This window comes from Anolis sagrei, chromosome 1 (assembly GCF_037176765.1).
Source record: "Anolis sagrei isolate rAnoSag1 chromosome 1, rAnoSag1.mat, whole genome shotgun sequence".
NCBI classification, from domain to species: Eukaryota; Metazoa; Chordata; class Lepidosauria; order Squamata; family Dactyloidae; genus Anolis; species Anolis sagrei.
The window spans coordinates 64,687,652-64,709,244 of NC_090021.1; the positions used below are offsets into that span (position 1 = coordinate 64,687,652).

The 21,593-nt window shown below is 42.3% G+C and overlaps 1 protein-coding gene across 3 annotated transcripts; it reads left to right on the forward strand.

The window, feature by feature from the left end:
• Positions 1-1,575: 1,575 nt before the first annotated feature.
• Positions 1,576-19,138, forward strand: TBXT (T-box transcription factor T). 3 transcript variants are annotated; one of them, XM_060755077.2, is made up of 8 exons: positions 1,576-1,781; positions 6,107-6,371; positions 12,267-12,401; positions 14,034-14,095; positions 14,191-14,252; positions 15,555-15,731; positions 17,304-17,436; positions 18,871-19,138. In XM_060755077.2, the coding sequence occupies exons 1-8, from the start codon at positions 1,576-1,578 to the stop codon at positions 19,136-19,138; spliced, it is 1,308 nt and encodes a 435-aa protein (XP_060611060.2). The 3 variants fall into 3 exon arrangements, with proteins under 3 accessions (XP_060611060.2, XP_060611061.2, XP_060611062.2); XM_060755078.2 differs by having other exon boundaries at positions 15,558-15,731; XM_060755079.2 differs by lacking the exon at positions 15,555-15,731.
• The last annotated feature ends 2,455 nt before the right edge of the window (positions 19,139-21,593 follow it).

The following is a 21,593-nucleotide window of genomic DNA, read 5'->3' on the forward strand; positions in this document are numbered from 1 at the left end:
TGTTAAATCTCCTGCTTCTGAGTGTTGTTCTTTTTTACTGTTCTGATTTTAGAGTTTTTTAAAATACTGAAAATACTGATAGCCAGATTGTGTTAGCATCTTCTAACAAAGGATTCCCCCAGGCAGGAAGCAGCCAGGCTTTGAAGCTGCAAGGCTATATGACAATGTTCCAGAAGAATTCTCTCCTGATGGTTCACCTACATCTATGGCAGGCATCCTCAAGCTGGCCAATTGCAACATTCACATGCCTCAGGGCTGACAAGAGTTTTTTCTCCCACCCTGGACATCCCACAGATATATAGATCCCACTTGTCTAGTTTCCAAAAGACTTCACAATCTCTGAGGATGCCTGCCATAGATGTGAGAGAATGCTTCTGGAATATGGCCAGACAGCCCGGAAAACTCACAGCAACCTGGAGAGGATGTTGTTTTACTATTCTACTTTCATCCTTCCTTGCATTCTTGTATTAAGAAGACCTAAAAACAGTTGTGTGGGCAGAAACCAAGTCTTGCGACTGATTCAATTACCAGAAAATTGATGGGAGGAGGATTTAGAGCAGGCACGTGCAAACTTGGGCCCTCCAGGTATTTTTGAACTCCATCTCCCACCATTCCTAACAGCCTCAGGTCCTTTCCTTTCCCCCCTAAGCCTTGAGCCATTGAGAGCCGGGCAGGTGATTCTCTGGAGCAGGACAGGGCAAACGTGGGCCTTCCGGGTGTTTTGGACTCCAACTCCCACCATTCCTAACAGCCTCAGGCCCTTTCCGCTTAAGCGGCTGAGGGGGAAAAGGAAGGGGCTAGAGACTGTTAGGAATAGTGGGAGTTGGAGTCCAAAACACCCGGAGGGCCCAAGTTTGCACATGCCTGGTTTAGGGTTTCGACTGGACCATTCATATATTATGGGTTTGCTCTTGGCTCTGTTCTAAAGGGGGCAACACCCTTGAAAGGGCCTTCTCAATCAACCAATGGCTGCCCTCTGTTCTTTGTTTTGACTGGCATTGATATGTAGAGAAATCTGTGCTTGAGATGAGGCCAGAGGAAACCGAAGCTGGAAGGAGTTCTGCCGAAGCTGAGATCATGGAAGGACCGGGTAAGTTGTGGCCTGAGGGATTCCTCCCAGGGGCCTCTGCTCCCTGGCTGCCTTGGGGATGCTGGGAGAGGCGCGGGCCCATTTCCTCCTCCGCGCCCGACGGCTTTGATGGAGGTGCAAACATCTGGGCCCGGCTTGGCATCAAGGAGCCGCATCCCAGCAATTCGCATCCCAGGCCTGTCCCCGGGCCGCGTTCTGATATGGCCGCAGGGAGCCAATCAGGGGGGAGAGCCCAAGACATCAAAGGGAGCTCCCTCCAATCAGGGCAGCCCCCTGCCGGCACTGTGATGTCACCAGGGGGGTATTTACGGGGGGGAGGCCGCAGCAACCCCCGCCTGAACAGTAGCCAGAGGCGCCGGGCGGAGGTCAAGTGGAATTAACCCCTCCGGTGCGGGAGAGCCCTCCCTCGGAAAGCCCTCCCCTGGCGGGCGGCAGGATCACCCCGCCAAGCCCCGAGGACGGCCAAGCTGGAGACTGCGGCCGGGATGGCGACTCCGAGCCCCGACAGCGCCGGCAAGAGCCTGCAGTACCGCGTGGATCACCTGCTGAGCGCCGTGGAAAACGAGCTGCAGGCCGGCAGCGAGAAGGGCGACCCCACCGAGAGGGAGCTGCGCGTCAGCCTCGAGGACGGAGAGCTGTGGCTCCGCTTCAAGGAGCTCACCAACGAGATGATCGTCACCAAGAACGGCAGGTAAGAGGAGGAGGAGGAAAGGCGGGAGGGGGAGAGAGGGGCACTACAGGGCAGAGAGACGCTCAGGGGGCAGCCACACTGGAAAAGGAAGGAAGGAAGGCCCCTCGACGACGCCGGAATTGCGTCCCACATTATCTCCATTGAACTGGGTTATTTGAGGGCCCTTCCACACAGCCCCGTATCCCAGAATATCAAGGCAGAAGATCCCACAATATCTGCTTTGAACTGGGGTATCTGAGTCCACGCTCACATAATGTGGGATTTTCTGCCTTGATATTCTGGGATATAGGGCTGTGTGGAAGGGCCCTCAGAGCTAGGGAGGTCTGGGAAGTTGGAGCTTCGCTGGAGCCTTCTCCGCCAAAAAGGACCTGCATGCATGGATCCATGGCAGCTAAAGTGGCATCACATTGAGTTCCATCTACAGTTGTATAGGCACCCTTTGATCTCCTTTGGCTTTCCCTAGGATTCGCCCAAAGCTAGTGGAGAGAGAAGCTGTGCTCCAGATTTACGAGTCAAAACCTCCTCCTCTTTCCTGTCTAGTCATTGAGGTTGCAAGTGGGCGCCCTTCTCTCCCAAAGCGACTTCCCCACTCCCGTGTCTCTCTCTGTTTCTCTGGATGACTCCGTTTCTCTTTGACCGCCTTCTCCCCTTGTTGTTGTGGGCCTTCAGCTTGCCTAAGTGGAGCCCCCTTGGCGCAATGGGTTTAACAGTGGTGCTCAACCTGTAGGTCCTCAGGTGTTTTGGCCTTCAACTCCCCAGAAATTTCAACAGCTGGTAAACTGGCTAGGATTTCATGGACTTGTAAGGCAAAACGCCTAAGGACCCACAGGATGAGAATCACTGGGTTAAGTACCACCTTGTGCTGACAGAAAGGTGGCAGTTCGAATCCGGAGAGCATAGTGAGCTCCCGTCTGTCAGCTCTAGCTTCTCATGCGAGAAGCCTTTCAGAGGATGGTAAAATATATGGGCGGCCCCTGGGCAACGTCCTTGCAGACAGCCAATACTCTCACATCGGAAGCAACTTGAAGTTTCTCAAGTCGCTCCTGACACGGAAAAAAGAGCATGCCTAAGAAGTTGCCTCCATCCATTTTCTAGGGTTTCAGAAGTAGTTTAGCCAGGTCTTTCTTCTGAAATGTAGCTTGCAGCACCCGGTTTGATCTCCTAAGAATTCCCCAGGACTTCCAAGGTCAGAAGCTAACTCTGATGGCATTGGTTTCCTCTTCCCTCTTTGACCCATAAACTTCTCCTGCCCCCTCCATTTCTTTCAGTATTTCCCCCCTTCATTTCTATACCCCAAAAGTTTGCATTGCTTAATTTTTTTCACTGTGGCCAACACACATTTTGATGCCTCAAATGTTAGCGCTGTTTCTGGGTATGTTTGACCTGCTGATTCCTCTTTGCCCCTTCCGCCGGGTCCCTCCAGAGTAGGCATGGGCAAACGCCCGGATGTTTTGGACTTCAACTCCCACAATTCCTGACAACCTCAGGCCTTTTCCTTTTCTCCCTCAGCCGCTGAAGCGGGAACGTTTGCCCCTGGCTGCTCCAGAGAATCACCTGCCCGGCCCTCAATGGCTCAAGGCATTCCTCGCCAAACCCATCGCTGTCGGTGGGGCCTTCTCAACCTCACCTTTCCCGTTGTTCTATCTCCAATCTTGATCTATCAGAAGGCGAACTGACCTCTTTTGGTATGGGAGACTGCCGTGGAGAAAGGGATCTCCCCCTTCCTGCAATCCAAGCACAGAATCAAGTGTCTTTGGATTCCAAAATTGGGGTGGAAAATTATTCTCATCCGAGCTGAAAATCCTAGCGCCATGTTTTCACTTCTTCAGAACTCCGCTCCTATTCCAAGGCCACGCCATGCATTTCAGGCAAGGGACCCTCAGAGGTGCCACTTCCTAACCTGGAAGGAGATTGATATCTCACATTTTTATAGTAAATACTTGGAGCGATCTCAGTGTAGTTTTTTTCCGTGTCAGGAGCAACTTGAGCAACTGCAAGTCGCTTCTGGTGTGAGAGAATAGGCCACCTGCAAAGACACTGCCCAGGGGAACGCCTGGATAGTTTGATGTTTTACCATCCTTGTGGGAGGCTTCCCTCATGTCCCCGCATGGGGAGCTGGAGCTGACAGAGGGAGCTCATCCGCGCTCTCCCCGAATTCGAACCTCCGACCTGTCTGTCTTTAGTTCGGCCGACACAAGGGTTTAACCCACTGCGCCAGTGGAGTTGAATCTCCAGGAAAAATTCTTCAAAAGGTTTGCCTTCCCTTCGGTTTGCGCCCTCTCGTCTTCTTCAGTTTCTTGAACGCAGTTCGATGATGGTTTCCTTCAGTTTGACCAGGCTTTCCTCAAAAATAAAATGTAAATTTCGAGGTTTGTTTTCTAGAACGCGGCTCGGAATCCCTGAAAGGGACAGCAAGCCCTTCTTTCTCCGCCTCTTCGCCTCAAAGTGCGACTCCGCGAGGAGGGCTCCTTCACACCGCCCTCTTCTCAGATCAAAGGGACCAGGAAATGAGCAGACCAAAGGGGACATTTCCCCAGCCCTTCCCGTGGGATCCACTCCCGGGCTTTGAGGGCAAGGCTTGCCCTGAGCTTACACGTCGGGGGTCATTTCCTAAAGGCATTCGCGCCTCATCCCTCCAAGCTACCTATTCCTAAAAACCGATGCCAGGGGTTGATATTGATGTGAACCCACGGGAAGGGAATGGGCTTCCACGGAGGTTGGCTTCACTTCCAGATTCTACTCCACTGTTTGCAGGGCATGTACGAGGGGGGAAATCCCATCCTTTCCAATGGAATCAATGTATCTGGACACTGCTTTAACGGCCATAGTTCAATGATAGGGAATCCTGGATCAGCATTATATGAGAACACAGAAATGCTGGACCACCCTAACCACAGCCATGCCAGACTTCTGCAGGAGTCTACCGTGTACCATGCAGCTGTGGACAAGTCTAAGTAGGGACCACCAAAACGCAGCGTTGCCCAAACACGAATCAAGGAACATGAAAGGCACTGCAGACTAAGTCAACCAGAAAAGTCAGCCATAGCAGAGCACCCCATGAACCAACCTGGAGACAGCATATTATGTGAGAACATAGAAATGCTGGACCACGCTAACAACCACCATGCCAGGCTACACAGAGAAGCCACTGAAATCCACAAGCATGTGGACAACTTCAACAGAAAGGAGGAAACCAGAAAATGAACACAATCTGGCTGCCAGTACTGAAAAACTCTAAAATCAGGACAGTACAGAAAGAACAACAGTCAAATAACAGGGGAATTTCAGGCAAGAAACAACCGGGGGCAGCTAATCACCTCCCAACAAAGGATTCCCCCAGGCAGGAAGTATCCAAGCCTTGAAGCTGGAAGGCTATTGCATGATAATCAAGTTGATCAGTTGCAACATTCACACTTGCCTCAAGCAGACAAAAGTTCTTTCTCCCACCCTGGACTTCCCACAGATATATAAATCTCACTTGCCTAGTTTCCATCCCAGCCTCTGAGGATGCCTGCCATAGATGTGGGTGAAACGTCATGCTTCTAGAACATGGCCATAGAGCCCGGAAAACTCACAGCAACCCAGTCCTATAAGGTCTTTTAGCCCTCGTAGCCATAGCGTGTTGGTGCCTTGACAAACTACCAATCCCAGGATTACATACCAGAGCCAGGGCAGTTAAAGTGTTGTCAAAGTGAATTAATTCGACATTGCAGACATACCCTAAGAACTTGCTCTTTGATCCGGGGGAGAAGGGCTCTCTGGGACTCCTACTACACTTCCATATGAAATCCAGAATATCTGCTTTGAACTGGATTATCTGCCAGTGCAGAGTCTTATAATCCAATTTAAAACAGACTTATTTATTCATTACGTATCAAAAGCATTGCATAAATTAGTACAAAACTGATAAAAATAGAAGGCGTACAAGCAGCTAAATGTCTTTTGACCAAAAACGGGCAACATTGACCCGCATTGTCTGTAGCCTCAAACAATTCTTCCTCTGTACATGAAGCAGGACATTGCGGGCAAGCATACAAATGAGGAGTGGTCTGTTTTGCTCCACAGTCGCACACAGCAGATACTCTGGGATCACATCCTGGGATATAGGGCCGTGGAAATCCAGCCTCTCTTTTCTTCGGGAGAGGACACATTAGCAAAACGGTTTGAAAATCCTGGAACACAAACCACAGGCAGAGCCTTGGGGCACCTTAAGGGCAAGGGCTTTCTTTCGGGCGTGTTTGTGGGAGTTTGTCGGCCTCAGTTTCCTGCACGAAAGGCTCTTTCTGTCTGCCTGTCCTTCTGCCTCCTTCCCTTTCCTCCCGCAGGCGCATGTTCCCGGTGCTGAAGGCCAGCGTCTCGGGGCTGGACCCCAACGCCATGTACTCCTTCCTGCTGGACTTCGTGGCGGCCGACAACCACCGCTGGAAGTACGTGAACGGGGAGTGGGTGCCGGGGGGCAAGCCCGAGCCCCAGGCCCCCAGCTGCGTCTACATCCACCCGGACTCGCCCAACTTCGGCGCCCACTGGATGAAGGCGCCCGTCTCCTTCAGCAAGGTCAAGCTCACCAACAAGCTCAACGGAGGCGGACAGGTGAGAAGCACCCTCCCTTCCCACCAGTCGTCCTTCGTATGCAGGCAGGGCTCTTGGGGGTGCAGAGCGTTCCCATCTTGAACACTGGAGAGGGCTCCTGGGGGTTGGGACCACTAGCGGGGTCAGAGAGGTCGCCAAAGACCATCAGAAAACACAGTCTTTTCTGTTGGCCATGGAGTTCCGTGTGGGAAGTTTGGCCCAATTCTATCCTTGGCGGGGTTCAGAATACTCTTTGATTGTAGGTGAACTATAAATACCAGCAACTACAATTCCCAAATGTCAAGGTCTATTTTCTCCAAACTCCACCAGCGTACACATTTGGACATATTGAGTATTAGTACCAACTTTGGTCCAGATCTATCATTGTTTGCGTCTACAGTGCTCTCTGATGTAGGTGAACTACAGCTCCAAAACACAAGGTCAATGCCCACCAAACCCTTCTAGTATTTCCTCTTGGTCATGGGAGTTTTGTGTGCCAACTTTGGTTCAATTCCATCATAGGTGGGGTTCAGAATGCTCTTTGATTGTAGGTGAACTATAAATCCCAGCAGCTATAACTCTCCAATGTCAAGGTCTATTTTCCCCAAACTCCCCCAGTATTCACATTTGGGCATATTGAGGATTTGTGCCAAGTTTGGTCCAGATCTATCATTGTTTGACTCCACAGCGCTTTCTGGTTGTAGGTGAACTACAACTCCAAAACTAAAGGTCAATGCCCACCAAACCCTTCCAGTATTTTCTCATTTTCTGTGTGCCAAGTTTGGTTCAATTCCATCGTTGGTGGAGTTTAGAATGCTCTTTGATTGTAAGTGAACTATAAATCCCAGCAACAACAACTCCTAAATGGCAAAATCAGTCATCCCCCCCCCCCAACCCCACCAGTATTTGTACCAAATTTGATCCAGTAAATGAAAATACATCCTGCATATCAGATATTTACATTACAATTCACAACAGTAGCAAAATTAGAGTTAGGAATTAGCAACGAAAATAATTTTATGGTTGGCGGTCACCACAACATGGGGAACTGTATTAAGGGGTCGTGGCATTACGAAGGTTGAGAAACACTGTTTTAAGGACAGGGTGAAAGATAAGTAAGAAGCAGCACTTGGCTGAAAATCCCTCATCTACAGAACCTTTAAAGCCCCAGGAGCTTTAAAGTTTGATTCTGGCTGCTTGTGACACAAGGGTCATCTAAGAGCAGGTCAGCCTTGTCTCACATTTGAGATTTTGGAAATACAATTGTATCCCCTGCCCAGCCTCAAAATTTCAGAACACACCTTTTTTTGCATATACGCCCGCAGTAAGGCAATTCTATCCAATATTTTTTATCATTTAGTGCAGGAAACATAGTTAGTGTACATTAAACTTTCAGAAAACAAAATTGTCTCTATTTCAGCAAATCACATGAACAATTTTGGGATTTGGGATAAGGGGCGCTCTTCCTTCTTTGCTGATAATTTTGAAGATGGAAAAAGATGGGAAAGCCTATACCTCTGTTTATGTATTGTCTGTCCTTGTTAATTGTATAAGGGCATTGAATGTTTGCCGTATATGTGTTCTGTCATCTGCCCTGAATCCCCTGGGGAGATAGAGTGGAATATAAAGATGATGATGATGATGATTATGATGATTAAAGACATTGGCATTCTTCTAATATCCTGTTTATGTGCTTCGGTATCATCAAGTAAATATGCAGAGGCCTGTGGACCAGCTATTTGCCCCTTTTCTTGACTACTATTGCCACCTCACTCCATTTGTCTGAAGGAAGGTTCTCCATACTTGGGCAATGGGAATACTTTTGGCCTAAGAGGAGTGGTTATCTGTTTGTCTTCTCATATTGAGCATTGCCTGAGAGCTATTCCCAAATGGAGAGTGTTACCTACAGTGGAACTGGGATGGTATTGTGTACTTGTAACACACCTGTTCTTATGGTAAGGACTGCTTCTTGAGTGCCAGACTGTGAGCTATTGCTGCAGATATTAGAGTGACAGTGTGATGTATAGATCGAGACAGAATGGCCATCTGTCAGGGGTGCTTTGAATGTGATTTCCCTGCTTTCCTGGCAGCGGGTTGGATTGGATGGCCCATGGGGTCTCATCCAACTCTATGACTTTATGAGACCTTTTCAGACATAATGACTATGCCAAGTAATTTGAATGAAGCCTGTTGTCCTCTTCCCCAATTTGCACACCGTCATTTGAAGGTGTGAACAAAGTCTGTTTATGTACATACAGCTGTATTTGTATTGTTTCTAGAAGGGGTAACTGTGGTGTGTCTTGTGGCAAAAATATTTTGTGACATCTTAAAGACTAATATGTACCATGGCATAGGCTTTTGTGCCATTTTATTAAACATAAAGTTTTGTAAGCCGGCCAACACAGGATAATATCCGATGCATTTGAGAAACAACAACAACAACAACAACAACAACCTTTATTTGTACCTCACCCCATCTCCCCAAGAGACTTGGGGAAGTTTACAACATGAATAAATACAGAAAGATACATAAAATAAAATAAATACATCACATCAATATAAAAACAAACAACATAAGCCAAAACACAGGTAAACAAAATTAACAATAAAACTATACAACATTAGTTGAAAACACAGTCATTCCTATACGTTAAAAGGGGCCTACTACTCCAGTCAAAAGAGGACTCTGGAATATAAATAAGCATTCAATATCAATTTTGGGGTCTCCAAGGTGGAAGGCTATGACAAGTTTGCCTTAGGGTCACTATAAGTTGGAAACAATTTAAAGGCACACTACAACACATCAACAGAAATGATTTATGCTGTTGAGTTATACCTGTCAGTGTATGTATCTCTCTTTATCTCTGTGTATTTATGTGTCTGTAGTGCCACAAAAATGACTTGGGAGTCTAAATAAAGGCCATGGGTCACATTTTGCCTACAACTGAATTTGTGTCCTTGGTAGCACAAACGTTTATGTTCTTTAGCTATGCTCCTAACGCTATTTTCAACATATATCAATTATCATTCTTTGATGTAGTTTTACATGGTATAACCAGCTAGTTTATGAGCCAAATCTGCATTAGTGTAGACCAGTGTTAAACAATCTACATATCAATTGTAAGAACAGTTAGAGCAGTGGTTCTTGACCTGTGGGTCGCCAGGTGTTTTGGCCTCCAACTCCCAGAAATCCCAGCCAGTTTATTAGCTGTTAGGATTTGTGGGAGTTCTTTTTTTGTCATGTGAGGAGCAACTTGAGAAACTGAAAGTCGCTTCTGGTGTGAGAAAATTGACCATCTGCAAGAACGTTGCCCAGGGGATGACAGGATGTTTTGATGTTTTACCATCCTTGTGGGAGGCTTCTCTCATGTCCCTGCATGGGGAGACGGATCTGACAGAGGGAGCTCATCTGTGCTCTCCCCAGATTCCAACCTACAACCTGTCGGTCTTCTGTCCTGCTGGCACAAGAGTTTAACCCACTGCACCACCAGAGTTGAAGGCCAAAACACCTGGGGACTCATAGGTTGAGAACCACTGAGTTAAAGAATTTGAAAATATATTGTGAAGAGCACTTCCTCTACCCGTCTGGCTCAGAGGATGGACAACTATTGCTGTCCAAATAGCTTTGCATCTTTGCTTTTGTTGTTCTCAGTTTATTTTGGAAGGAAAATAAACAACTTGTAACAGAGACATAGAGTTTGAGCAGAGATTTTTGCACTCACTCAAGACATAATGAGGGGAACTATACAAACAAATTCTAATGGTAAAAGAAGAAATAATAGAGGAAATATTTGAAATGTGGAAAATTGATATGGAAATTGAGAGGGTAGATGTCCAAAGGGAAATAAGAAATATAGTAAAGGAAAAAAATATAATGCACTAAGGGAAGTAAGAAGGAAAATGTTACAAAAATGTATAGAACTCCTGCACAACTTTCATGTTTTTTACTGGGGTAAAGGAGAGGTGTTGGCATGGCTGTAAACAAAGAGGTATGTTTAATCACATGATATCGGAATGTGATAAGATTACAGGTGTCCAGTAGAATTATTGAAGGAGAAATTGATAGAATGTTAAATCTTCAAATAATAATAGACAATAGAAATGTATTACATACCAGGAGTGTATAATGTGCAAAAGGAAAGAGAGGTTGACAAATCGGTAGTGTGTGTACAAATAATTTTAGTGAGAGGTTGGAAAGATTAAACAAAGTGGACTCTGACAAACTGGTATAATTATATAATTAATGTGTTAAATGTGGAAATAACAAATTGTAAATGGAACAATACAGATAAAATAGAAAATGTTATAATAATTAAGAATATTTGGGATCCAGTTAGGAATTACTTAGAGAATGTATTAAGAAGTGGAGTGGAGAAATTGAAAATAAAACTGATATTTCAAATGTAATTTCTGTAGTTTATTGTGCAAACTGTCCAGGGAGAGGGGCAAATGGTGGGAGTGGAGTAAAACAATCAATAAAAATATTTTTTTTAAAGACATAATGATGATAAGGAGTCAAACTGGAAGAATTCTCCTAATCCATAGGAGAAATTTCTCCCCGGTGGCGCAGTGGGTTAAACTCCTGTGCCAGCAGGACTGAAGACTGACAGATCGCAGATTCGAATCCAGGGAGAGGCGGATGAGCTCCCTCTATCAGCTCCATCTCCTCATGTGGGGACATGAGAGAAGCCTCCCACAAGGACGATAAAAACATCAATTCATCCGGGCATCCCCTAGGCAACGTCCTTGCAGACAGCCAATTCTCTCACACCAGAAGCGAATTGCAGTTTCTCAAGTCACTCCTGACATGAAAAAAAAAATTAAAAAAATTATTTGGTTTGACACTTAGCCAAAAATACCATCACTTCAGGTTTACGTTGTTGATATGATGTGCCTTCAAATTTACTCCAACATATGGCAACCCTAACCTAAGTTTGCTTGGCAAGATTTATTCAGGAATTTGCCATTGTCTTCCTTTAAGGTTGAAAGACTGTGTCTTGCCCAAAGTCACCAAATAGGTGTCCAAACTATCCGTAACACTGAGCAGAGATGTGAACATTGGTCTCTTGGAGTAGCAGTCCACACTCAGATCACTACAACACTCAGCTCTGTGCTTTAATTATTTAGCACATTATATGTCTCTATTTTGTTCATACTGAATTGTGTTGGTGAAAGCAAATGTGTGCCTCTTCAGATACTGTCGGTATGGAGCTAATTTCATGATTTGATATGCTGGATAGAGACAAGTATGTTTGCCTGCAAAAGGAACCTCTTTAGTGCACGAGCAGATCAGACAGACATTTCTAACCATAGTTTCCCATTCAACTGGATTGGGGATTTTTGGTTACTAAATTACTAGGGTATCAAAACTATTTTCATATTGTTTAGGAACTTCACTTCTTTCAAAGCTGAAACAAATTTAGATGAACAAGCAATTGTTTTTAGAGATTGTTCTGATTCCTTAGGCCATGAAAAGACCACGCATGTGCGGTGAAACCTCTCACGACCTTCATGGCAATGGGATTTTTCCTCTGAATTTTAGTTTCAATATTTAAAGAGCTAACTGGTCTCTAGAATAGTCCCTTTAAAGTTAGGACTAAATGTGGGGGCAGATTAACTACCTCTACAAACATGAAAGATACTGGTTACCACTGCATGTGCAGCATGGAGACAAAGGGCTTTGTCATATCTTAGTTTGCAACAAGATACTATTTTCCAAATTTTATCCCTTCCTTAAATTAAAAGGAAAAGACAGATCAGATGTTTGGTTTCCCCCTTTTTTTTTTTTTTTTGCAATTTATGTAGCCTAATGTTATTAACTGTATCATCTGGATTTTTAAAAACTTGTGGTATAATATAAATACATTAAGTACTTCTGCCTCAATGCTGACTTATTATCTTTACTTACATTAACAGATTATGCTGAACTCTTTGCACAAATATGAACCTAGGATTCATATAGTGAGAGTGGGTGGCCCTCAGCGGATGATCACCAGCCATTCCTTCCCAGAGACCCAATTTATAGCTGTGACGGCTTACCAAAATGAGGAGGTAGGCACAAAGTCTATTCCTTCTTTTAAGAGTGCAGAAGTGTGTGTGTGTGTGGGGGGGGGGGGGGGATTCTTGGCATAGAAAGAAGGACATTAAGTTGGGATTACATTGACTGTGTTTAAAATAATTTTAAAAGATGCCATAGAAGATATGAGAGCATTGCACACTTCTAGTGAACACTGGGTTGTTTTAAAAGCAGATCAACTGCTGGTCTATCGATTTTAAATATTGAGAAAACTGCCTAAATAAATCAGAAGAGCTCAGCAGGGGTGGAGGTTGCATGGGGGAATTGGGGTAACGATACAAAAGGTTTGCTAGGGTAGACCCTCTTTCACTCAGACTCAGCCCCCCCCCCCAGAACCAAACTTAGTCCCCTCCCCCCAAAACAAAATCCTGGCTACGGGCCTGATGGCTGCATAACAGTATGATAGCCACAATTTAAACCATTTTCTGTAATTTTCCTTATAATATTCTACTTCAAATGTCAAAAGCCTGGAGATAAAGACAGATCAATTAAAGATAGACCTATATATTTGCCATATCTATATCTATATCTATATTAATGATATGTGTTGCTGAAGGCTTTCATGGCCAGAATAGTTGGGTTGCTGTGAGTTTTCTGGGCGGTATGGCCATGTTCCAGAAGCATTTTCTCCTGACATTTACCCACATTTATGGCAGGCGTCCTCAGAGGTTGTGAGGTCAAGGTCTGTTGGAAACTTGGCAAGTGATGTTTATATATCTATGGAATGTCCAGGGCGGGAGGCAAGTGTGAATGTTGCAATTGGCTAGCTTGATTAGCATTGAATGGCCTTATAGACTCAAAGCTTGGCTGCTTCCTACCTGGAGGAATCCTTTTTTTGAAAACTCAAAAAACAGGGGAATTCCAGACAGGAAACAATTCGGGCCAGCTAACATCTCCCAACAACCTCAGAGGATGCCTGCCATAGATGTGGGCAAAACATCAGGAAAGAATGCTTCTGAAACATGGCCATTCAACCTGGAAAACTCAACAGCAACCCTATATATGATATATCTGAGGAAGTTTAAATTGAATCAAATTCAATTATTGTTGATAACTTTTAAAATTTACTTTTACCCATCACAAGCAATAAGAAACGTCAAGCCAAATCACCGATCAGTCTTCTGTTAATTCATAGCAGAACAACACTTCTCATTTTATATAGGAGATTTCAAATTGTTGTGCTTCCTTTAAGTGAGAGGGGGGGGAAAGAGGAAAATATGTGATCTCATGTTGTGTCTCTTGTTGTGTCTCTTGCCTTTGCAGTAATTGAAAAGATATTAACAACATGTTTGACCAATATGTTCCTCTATAGCCATGGTTAATATATCCTTGTGTTGTGTCTTTTCTCCCAGAAACCTGAAACTTTTTATAACTCTGTTTAGGGCACTCCTCCCTTATTTACTTCCTTAATAGGATAATAAAAGCAAGCATCTAAAGGGGGAAATTGAAGTGAAAGATCTCTTTCAAAGCATGCTCTTGTATGTGTGAGTCGTTCAAGTGGTGCTTTAGTAATTTCATTATAAAATTAGTGCAATTGCAGAAATGTTGCATGGCGGTTTTATAAAAATTGATATTTGGATTTGAGATGTTTTGTTTGTGTTTTCTAGATAACAGCTTTAAAAATTAAGTACAACCCCTTTGCAAAAGCTTTTCTTGATGCAAAAGAAAGGTGAGAAATGTGGCCTGCTTTTAGTTGAATTTACAAAGCACATTCCTTCAAGGTATTCAGTCTTTTGGGCTAACAAAATATGATTTTTTTGACAGAAGTGATCACAAGGACATGATGGATGAAGTGGGAGATGGCCAGCAGCCGGGGTATTCACAACGTATGTCTAAGCTCTCTTCTGAAAATTATTATATAATATATCATCACTATCAGTTCTGCCTTGCTCAGGTATCCTTTTTGCTATGTATCTAAGGATGTTTTTCATTAGTAAAATACAGATCTAAGTATTTATACAGATATCCCTTTATTCATATCAGATTCATTATTTTTGGGGTTTTTTTGGGTCAAGCAATATATTTTATGCATTTTTAGATCTGTGATAAAATTTAAACATTGTGTACATCCTCTGAAAAAAAAGGAGGTTATCCATGTTAAGAAATAGGCAAGCAGACATATCCTTTTGAAATGGACATTAAAACTTTTATTGCTTTAACCATTTAGATTTGCACTTAAAAAGAGCATTCTATGTGTCTCATGGAAACATTCACATCCATGGAAGTTAAATGGGCTGAGTTAAATGAGTTTACTACCCCAAATAAATAAAAATCCAGAATCCTACAAGAATGTAACTTAGTACTAATTCTGGAATATTCTCATTGCTTCAGAGCTCATGGAGCCTTGGTCGCACAAAATTCTGCATTATTTAAGCTTGATTAAATTAATGAATAGTGTTAGAAATGCTAGTGAAAATCATTTCTTTATGGCATTTCTCCATCACCTCCTGATTATTTATTTAATTGTCACAAGAGGCCATCTGGATATTGTTCATAGTTCTGAATGAGAAAAGAAGAGGTGTGAGTGGTGTGGTTCTTCTCCCTCTGTAATAGAATTATAGAATCATAGAATCATAGAGTTGGAAGAGACCTTGTTGGCTATCCAGTCCTGAAGCAGGAAAATCGCATACAAAACACCCCCAACAGATGGCCATCCAGCCTCTGTTTAAAAGCCTCTAAAGAAGGAGCCTCCCCCACATTCCAGGGCAGAGAGTTCCACTGCTGAACATCTCTCACAGTTAGGAAGTTCTTCCTAATGTTCAGGTGGAATCTCCTTTCCTGTTGTTTGAAGCCATTGTTCTGTGCCCTAGTCTCCAGGGCAGCAGACAACAAGCTTGCTCCTTTCTCCTTATGACTTCCCCTCACATATTTATACATGGCCATCTAGTAGGTTGTGTTAGATAATGATGCTGCACTTTCTTAATGATATGGCACTGCATCATAGAGGTAAGTATTCCTGCCAAGGGAGTAGAGTTGAGAGCGTAGCCACAATGAAGGAATGTTTGTATTTCTTCATTGAATAAGCAGTTTTCATCCTTTGATGTTCCTGAACAATAAGAGTTTATTGCCATCTTGGACAGACCATATTGTTATATGTTAGCAGGGTGAAAGTTTCCTTCTTCTTAAAGTAGGTGGTTGGCTGATTCCTGGCACAGGGACTCTGTGTCCTCCTACCAATCCTCACACACAATTTGGAGCACCTCTGTCACTGTCGTCTGCCCACAGTTGTGAAAGATATTCATCTCTGAGGAATCATCGCTCAGCTCCTTATCCAAATCCATACACTCATAGAACCAGTTCTCCAAGTAGGTGGTTTGTATTGTCCTCTTGTTTTTTGATGTAATAGGAAGTTGACTAGCAGATTAAATGTAGATAATGGGCAAACAAGGTGATTTAGGAATGCTTCGTATTGTTGACTGCTGAGAAATACATTTAAAAAAAAAACATAGTGAACTTGGCAATGGACTGGAGGCAGCCATGTAGACAACATGGCAGATTTAAGGAGATATCATTAGATCATCTATGGAGCCAGTATGAGTGATCTCATAGTTTTAAAAACATTTCCTCTTTGTTTAAGTTTTGAAATATGTTCACAAGTCATGATTACTTATGAATAAATAATTAAATGGAATGATTTAATGTTCATCTTCTTTAGGAATGCTGTTTTATCTAGTTACTATTAGTTCTTGCTTGAGGAAAATTCTGAATTTTATTAACAGCCTTGCTGAGATCTTACAGACTGAGGACTTGGCTTGACAGAATCAATACATCTGTAATGCAGACTTCCCCCCTATTTTCCTAGTATTACTGTGTTTTTCACATGCCATGTCATCTCATGATATGTTCAAAGTATGAGTTTCAGTTTCATACAACACTTTCAGTTTTGTCATGTTGCTTTCTAGTGGAATGGACTTTGACTATGGCAATGAGATAGAGCCTCTTTTTAATATAGCTGGGTTTTTAATATAGTTTTATCATGTACTGTTGTTTTTATGAGTTGTTAGAAATGCTTTGTGTTGTTTTATTTACATGTATTTGAGTTTGTATTGTCCTACGTTTGAATGGCATTGAATTGTCCCCAACTGTTAGCTGCTCTGAGTCCCTCCATGAGGGAGAGAGGGCAGGGTATAAAACGAAGTAAGTAAGTAAGTAAATAAATAAATAAAATAGTGCAAAATTGCTTAAAATAAATTCATAAAGTGGGACATACTTCCAAGTATGTGTGCTCACATGCTCAGCTGTATTTCACTTTTAAATTTGCATACTTTAAATTGCATAGGAGTATAATGTAAGACATTTTGTCTCTTATTCCTTAATTCTGTTCAAAGAAGCCTGTTCAGACCTTACATACCATGCTTTATAAGGATATTTCTACACTGCCAAATAATGCAGTGTAGAGGCACATTAGCCTGCATGTGTCCACACAATGCACACAGGCTGGTGCAATTTATCCTGTTCAATTCCTGTGCTGATACCAGTTTCAGCATGGCTGGATGGTGGGGCAAGTGTCTTGGTTCCAAGGTAGTTGACAGCACCCCCTATGCAGCTGTAATCCTGTTCAATTCCTGTGCTGATACCAGTTTCAGCATGGCTGGATGGTGGGGCAAGTGTCTTGGTTCCAAGGTAGTTGACAGCACCCCCTATGCAGCTGTAATACAGCTCCGAACTAATATTTTTCATACTGGCTGGAGCTGCATTTATGGCAGTGCAGAACAGCTCTTAAATCCAGAAGTGACAGATGGATTGATTGGTCACATCTGCTGCCTTCATCCCAGTTTTTAAATAGAAACATTTTAATGACTTTCTGATAAACAAAGATACAGCATCACAAAGATTATTATTTTTCACTTTAAATAGAGACTTCTCTTGTTTTGCAGCCGCTTATGGGGACAGTTCTTCAGCTTGCCTTTCTATGCTTCAGCCACATGACAATTGGTCCAGTTTGGGGGTCCCACCGCCAACAAGTATGTTGCCTATGAGTCACAATACTGGTCCTCCAACCAGCTCCAGGTATTCCTACTTTCATATGCAATAAAACTTTTACATTTTCACAATCTGAAATGAACCTTTTAAAAAAGGAATTTGTTGTCAGTGGCTGTGCAAATCTCATTGAATTGAACAGAAATTCTAGAAGAGCACACTTGCAGTCTAGTTACAAGCTCTGCTAAGACAAGGTTCAGACTGATCTAAAGCCTTGGGATATGGTCAGGGGTTGTAACAAATGGGTTGTTGTTGTTGGTTTTTTAAAAACACATTATAATCTATCTCCTGTCCCAATCTATGTCCCTTGAATTTCTGGGACTGGCATTGACTTTATGAATCCAAGGTGGGGTGGGGGCTTTGTTCCATGTCATGTGAGTTTTTGAAATATACATGGGTAAATTTATATATTTATATTCACTGCCTTGATGAGAGGGAATTTAACCACATTTTGGTCCCTATATTTGGGGCATTATTATGCCCAGGAGCAGGCTTTTTTTTTTTTTTTTTTGCAACAGCAAATCAGTTTGAAATGAGTATTATTGTGATATGTGCCTTCAAGTTATTTCAGACTTAATGGTGGATGAACATATCACAGGGTTTTCTGAGACTGAAAGTGTGTCATTCACACAGTCATCCGCTTTATTTACCTGGCTGAGTAAAAAAAATGAACTCTGCTCTCTAGAATTCAACCCAAACCACTGCACCATATTGCCTTACTAATCAGGTGTTATCAAGGACATTTGAGATCAAATAATTAGAAAAAAATAGGGAGCTTAGTGTGGTGTGGAGGGCTATAGTCCTCCAATGCCTCTAAAGCGTGTCTGCCCTAACCCTTGGCAGCTGGCTTCCCTTGTCTTATGGGCTTCAACTGAAATAGAACTGTTTCCCTTGCAGGATTTTCCAATGATCTACATAGGTAAAGGTAAAGATTTCCCCTGACATTAAATCTAGTTAAGTCCAACTCTGGGAGGTGGTGCTCATTTTCATTTCTAAGCTAAAAGGCCGGCATTGTCCGAAGACGCCTCCTAGATCATGTGGACAGCATAACTGCATGGAGCACCGATACCTTCCCGCAGAAGTCATACGTATTGCTTTATTCACATTTGCATGTTTTTGAACTGCTAGGTTGGCAGAAGCTGGGCCTAGCAGTTGGAGCTCAACTCGCTTCCCGGATTCAAACCACCAACCTTTCAGTTAGGAACTTCAGCAGTTCAGTGGTTTAACCCACTGCACCACCAAGGGGCTCATAATGATTTATATAGGATAGTGAAAATGAGCAAAATAGCAATCTAGTGAGAGCTGCCCCACATTTGTTATTGTATGACTTCCAACAGGGCTCAGGAGGAGCTGTGTTGAGCCGTCGTGTATTCACATCTGTACACCCAGTGGATTCATGACTGAGCCTACTGATTGTACAATATCTAACTTGAATTTTAAAATGTGTTTTTCTTTCTCTTACAGCCAGTATCCCAATTTGTGGTCTGTGAGCAACAGCACCATCTCACCAGTGTCACAAACAAGTGGGGTGTCCAGTGGGATAGGATCCCAATTTTTGCGAGGCTCAGCAACCCATTACCCTGCCCTTTCTCATTCAGTCACTACTGCTTCCTCGGGATCTCCATTGTATGACAGTGGGACACCGACAGACATTGCTGACAGCCAGTATGATGCCTCGGTGCATGCTAGACTTGCTTCCACATGGACACCTGTCACAACTCCTTCTATGTAGACCTTATGAACAGAGACTTTGTTGCTGCTCTAAGATGGTAATCCAGAAGGAAGATTTCAGGAGGGTTGAGGGAAAAATCATGAGGCTAATGGCAAAGTAACTGCACTAATTGCTTTATGGTCCTTTCAGTATTATGATGTATTGATAATGGCACAGACACCTTACAAAAAGAATACACAACCTATTTTGACCATGCAGATTATAATGGAATTGGGTTGCTGTAAGTTTTTCAGGCTATATGGTCATGTTCCAGAAGCATTCTCTCCTGACTGGAATTGCATACTATGCCTGTTTCTATCTTTTAAAAAATATTCCAGAAAGGGAACTATGCATATATACACTTACAATACTAAAATTGATTCACACATTCATGTCTATATCTCTTTTGGATATGTCCAGAAAAGCTTCTGACAAAAATCCCTTGTTGGTCTTAGAGTTCAACAAGACATTTTATTCTTTTTGTTTCACTAGATTGACACAGTTATCTCATCTGAAGTGCTTCATCTGATAATACAGATATTTGTATAAGAAGCTTACGATGAGAAGCATCAAAGCTTTTTCTGCATTTCCAGTTCAATATTAGTAATTTCATCATTTTCATGTTCATGACTGATGACAGCAACATCATGTGTGATGTTGGATAAAATGTTGTAGGTTTACTGCAAAAATGTAACAGTTCAATATGTGTTTCTTATAAGATATGTTTTCTTTAGTAAAGACTCCACCAGATCCATAACGAATGGGTTAGCACACTCCGGGAATAAATCGAAGTCTCATGTTGGATGTTTTTGATATACAAAACCATGGCCTGAACCGATAATTACCTCATCTGATACTTTTTTCATCCTAATTGATTATGGAAAGAAAAAGGGCCTGGCACATTTGGAATAGTGTGTACTGGCTCAAACTGGAATGCTTTCCTTGTTTGAAATACATCAGTGCAATCAGCCTTAAAAAGATGTTACCTGGAAAATATTGAAACCAAATAATAGATGTGCCTTGACCATATCATTACCCTCCAATTTGCAGATCTATGCACCATTCTATGCTTGTTTTCTTGTGACTAACTTGAAATGACAATCAAAAAAGAGCTCTTTCCTGTATAGCAAATACAGTTTTCAAAGTTTTAAAAGCAAGTTCTTTTTTTAAAAAGTGCCTCTATGTACAAGTGACTTTTATTCTTATGCAGTGCAATCATATGCATATTTACTCAGAAGACAGTCCCACTGTACAGAGGGATTTAATTCAAGGTAAATGTGCACAAGACTGCAGCCTGAAAACTGACACAACACACTTAGGACCTTTGTAGATATCTGTTTGTCCACATTTCTATTTGTATATTCTCAGAAGTCACAAGCAATTCATTGAAAAGTGATTACAGTAGAGTCTCACTTATCCAACCTTCACTTATCAATGTCCTGTATTATCCAACAGTCTGCCTCCCGCCTGGATCCACAGCTGTTTCAATACATTGCAATGTTTTGGTCCTAAATTTGTAAATACAGTAATTACTACATAACGTTACCATGTATTGAACTGCTGTTTCTGACGTTTTGTTGTAAAAAATGATGTTTTGGTGCTTAATTTGTAAAATCATAATGTAATTTGATGTTTAATAGGCTTTTCCTTAATCCCTCCTTATTATCCAACATTTTCACTTATCCAACATTCTGCTGGCCTGTTTATGTTCGATAAGTGAGACTCTACTGTATATTTTACCATTATGCATACAGTTGGTGAACATATCACCAATGATCATATAATACAAACTATATTTAGTTCTCTTACCTGCAATTATTTCTGTATAGAAATCTGTCAAGTGTGTGAAACTGTCCTTAACAATAATAATTGGTTGTTTCAGGCTGTTCAAAAGACTGTTATGTGTTTAAAGACATTGTTAAAAATATGCTTGAAATCCAGCCATAAGTAGAGAGTGCACATTTTAAGGGCTTTTTCTTATTTATTTTATGTCAGCATTGACTTTCATATATTTATTTGTTAGGATACTTTTGTATATGTATATATTTTTGCCTGTTTACAGTATATCTTAAGACAATCAACTGCAGAACATGTCATTCAACATTTATGATTGATTCGAATGTGAGGAATGGGTTCTCATTTTGCAAATCTTTTTTTACTTGAGTAGAACTTTGCATCCTCATAGATCTGGAGTCAAAATCTCTTTCCAACCTGTGTAGTCCAGGGCTTAAATTATGCTGTTTATAAGGCAGTACCTAGAAAGACAGCAGAACCATGGCCATTATTTGAGAAACCCCCTTCAGTATTGTAAATAGGTTCTCCTGCTTTGTTATGAAAGCTGAATTCTGTAAAGTAAGTATGCACATTATATTATTGTTTCTTGTGTTAGGTGAAAGTATGTGTACTTGTATTTGTACTCATTTTTAAATGTATTCAGTTAAACTGTGAAACAAAGTAGTAAAGTTTCTTTAATAAA

What these genes read in the sequence shown, in the direction of transcription:
- TBXT (XM_060755077.2), top strand. Translation starts at nt 1,576, where the DNA reads ATGGCGACTCCGAGCCCCGACAGCGCCGGCAAGAGCCTGCAGTACCGC. An exon ending in ATCGTCACCAAGAACGGCAG is followed by an intron (nt 1,782 to 6,106) that starts GTAAGAGGAGGA and finishes TTCCTCCCGCAG; the next exon opens with GCGCATGTTCCCGGTGCTGA. An exon ending in GGTCCTCCAACCAGCTCCAG is followed by an intron (nt 17,437 to 18,870) that starts GTATTCCTACTT and finishes TTTCTCTTACAG; the next exon opens with CCAGTATCCCAATTTGTGGT.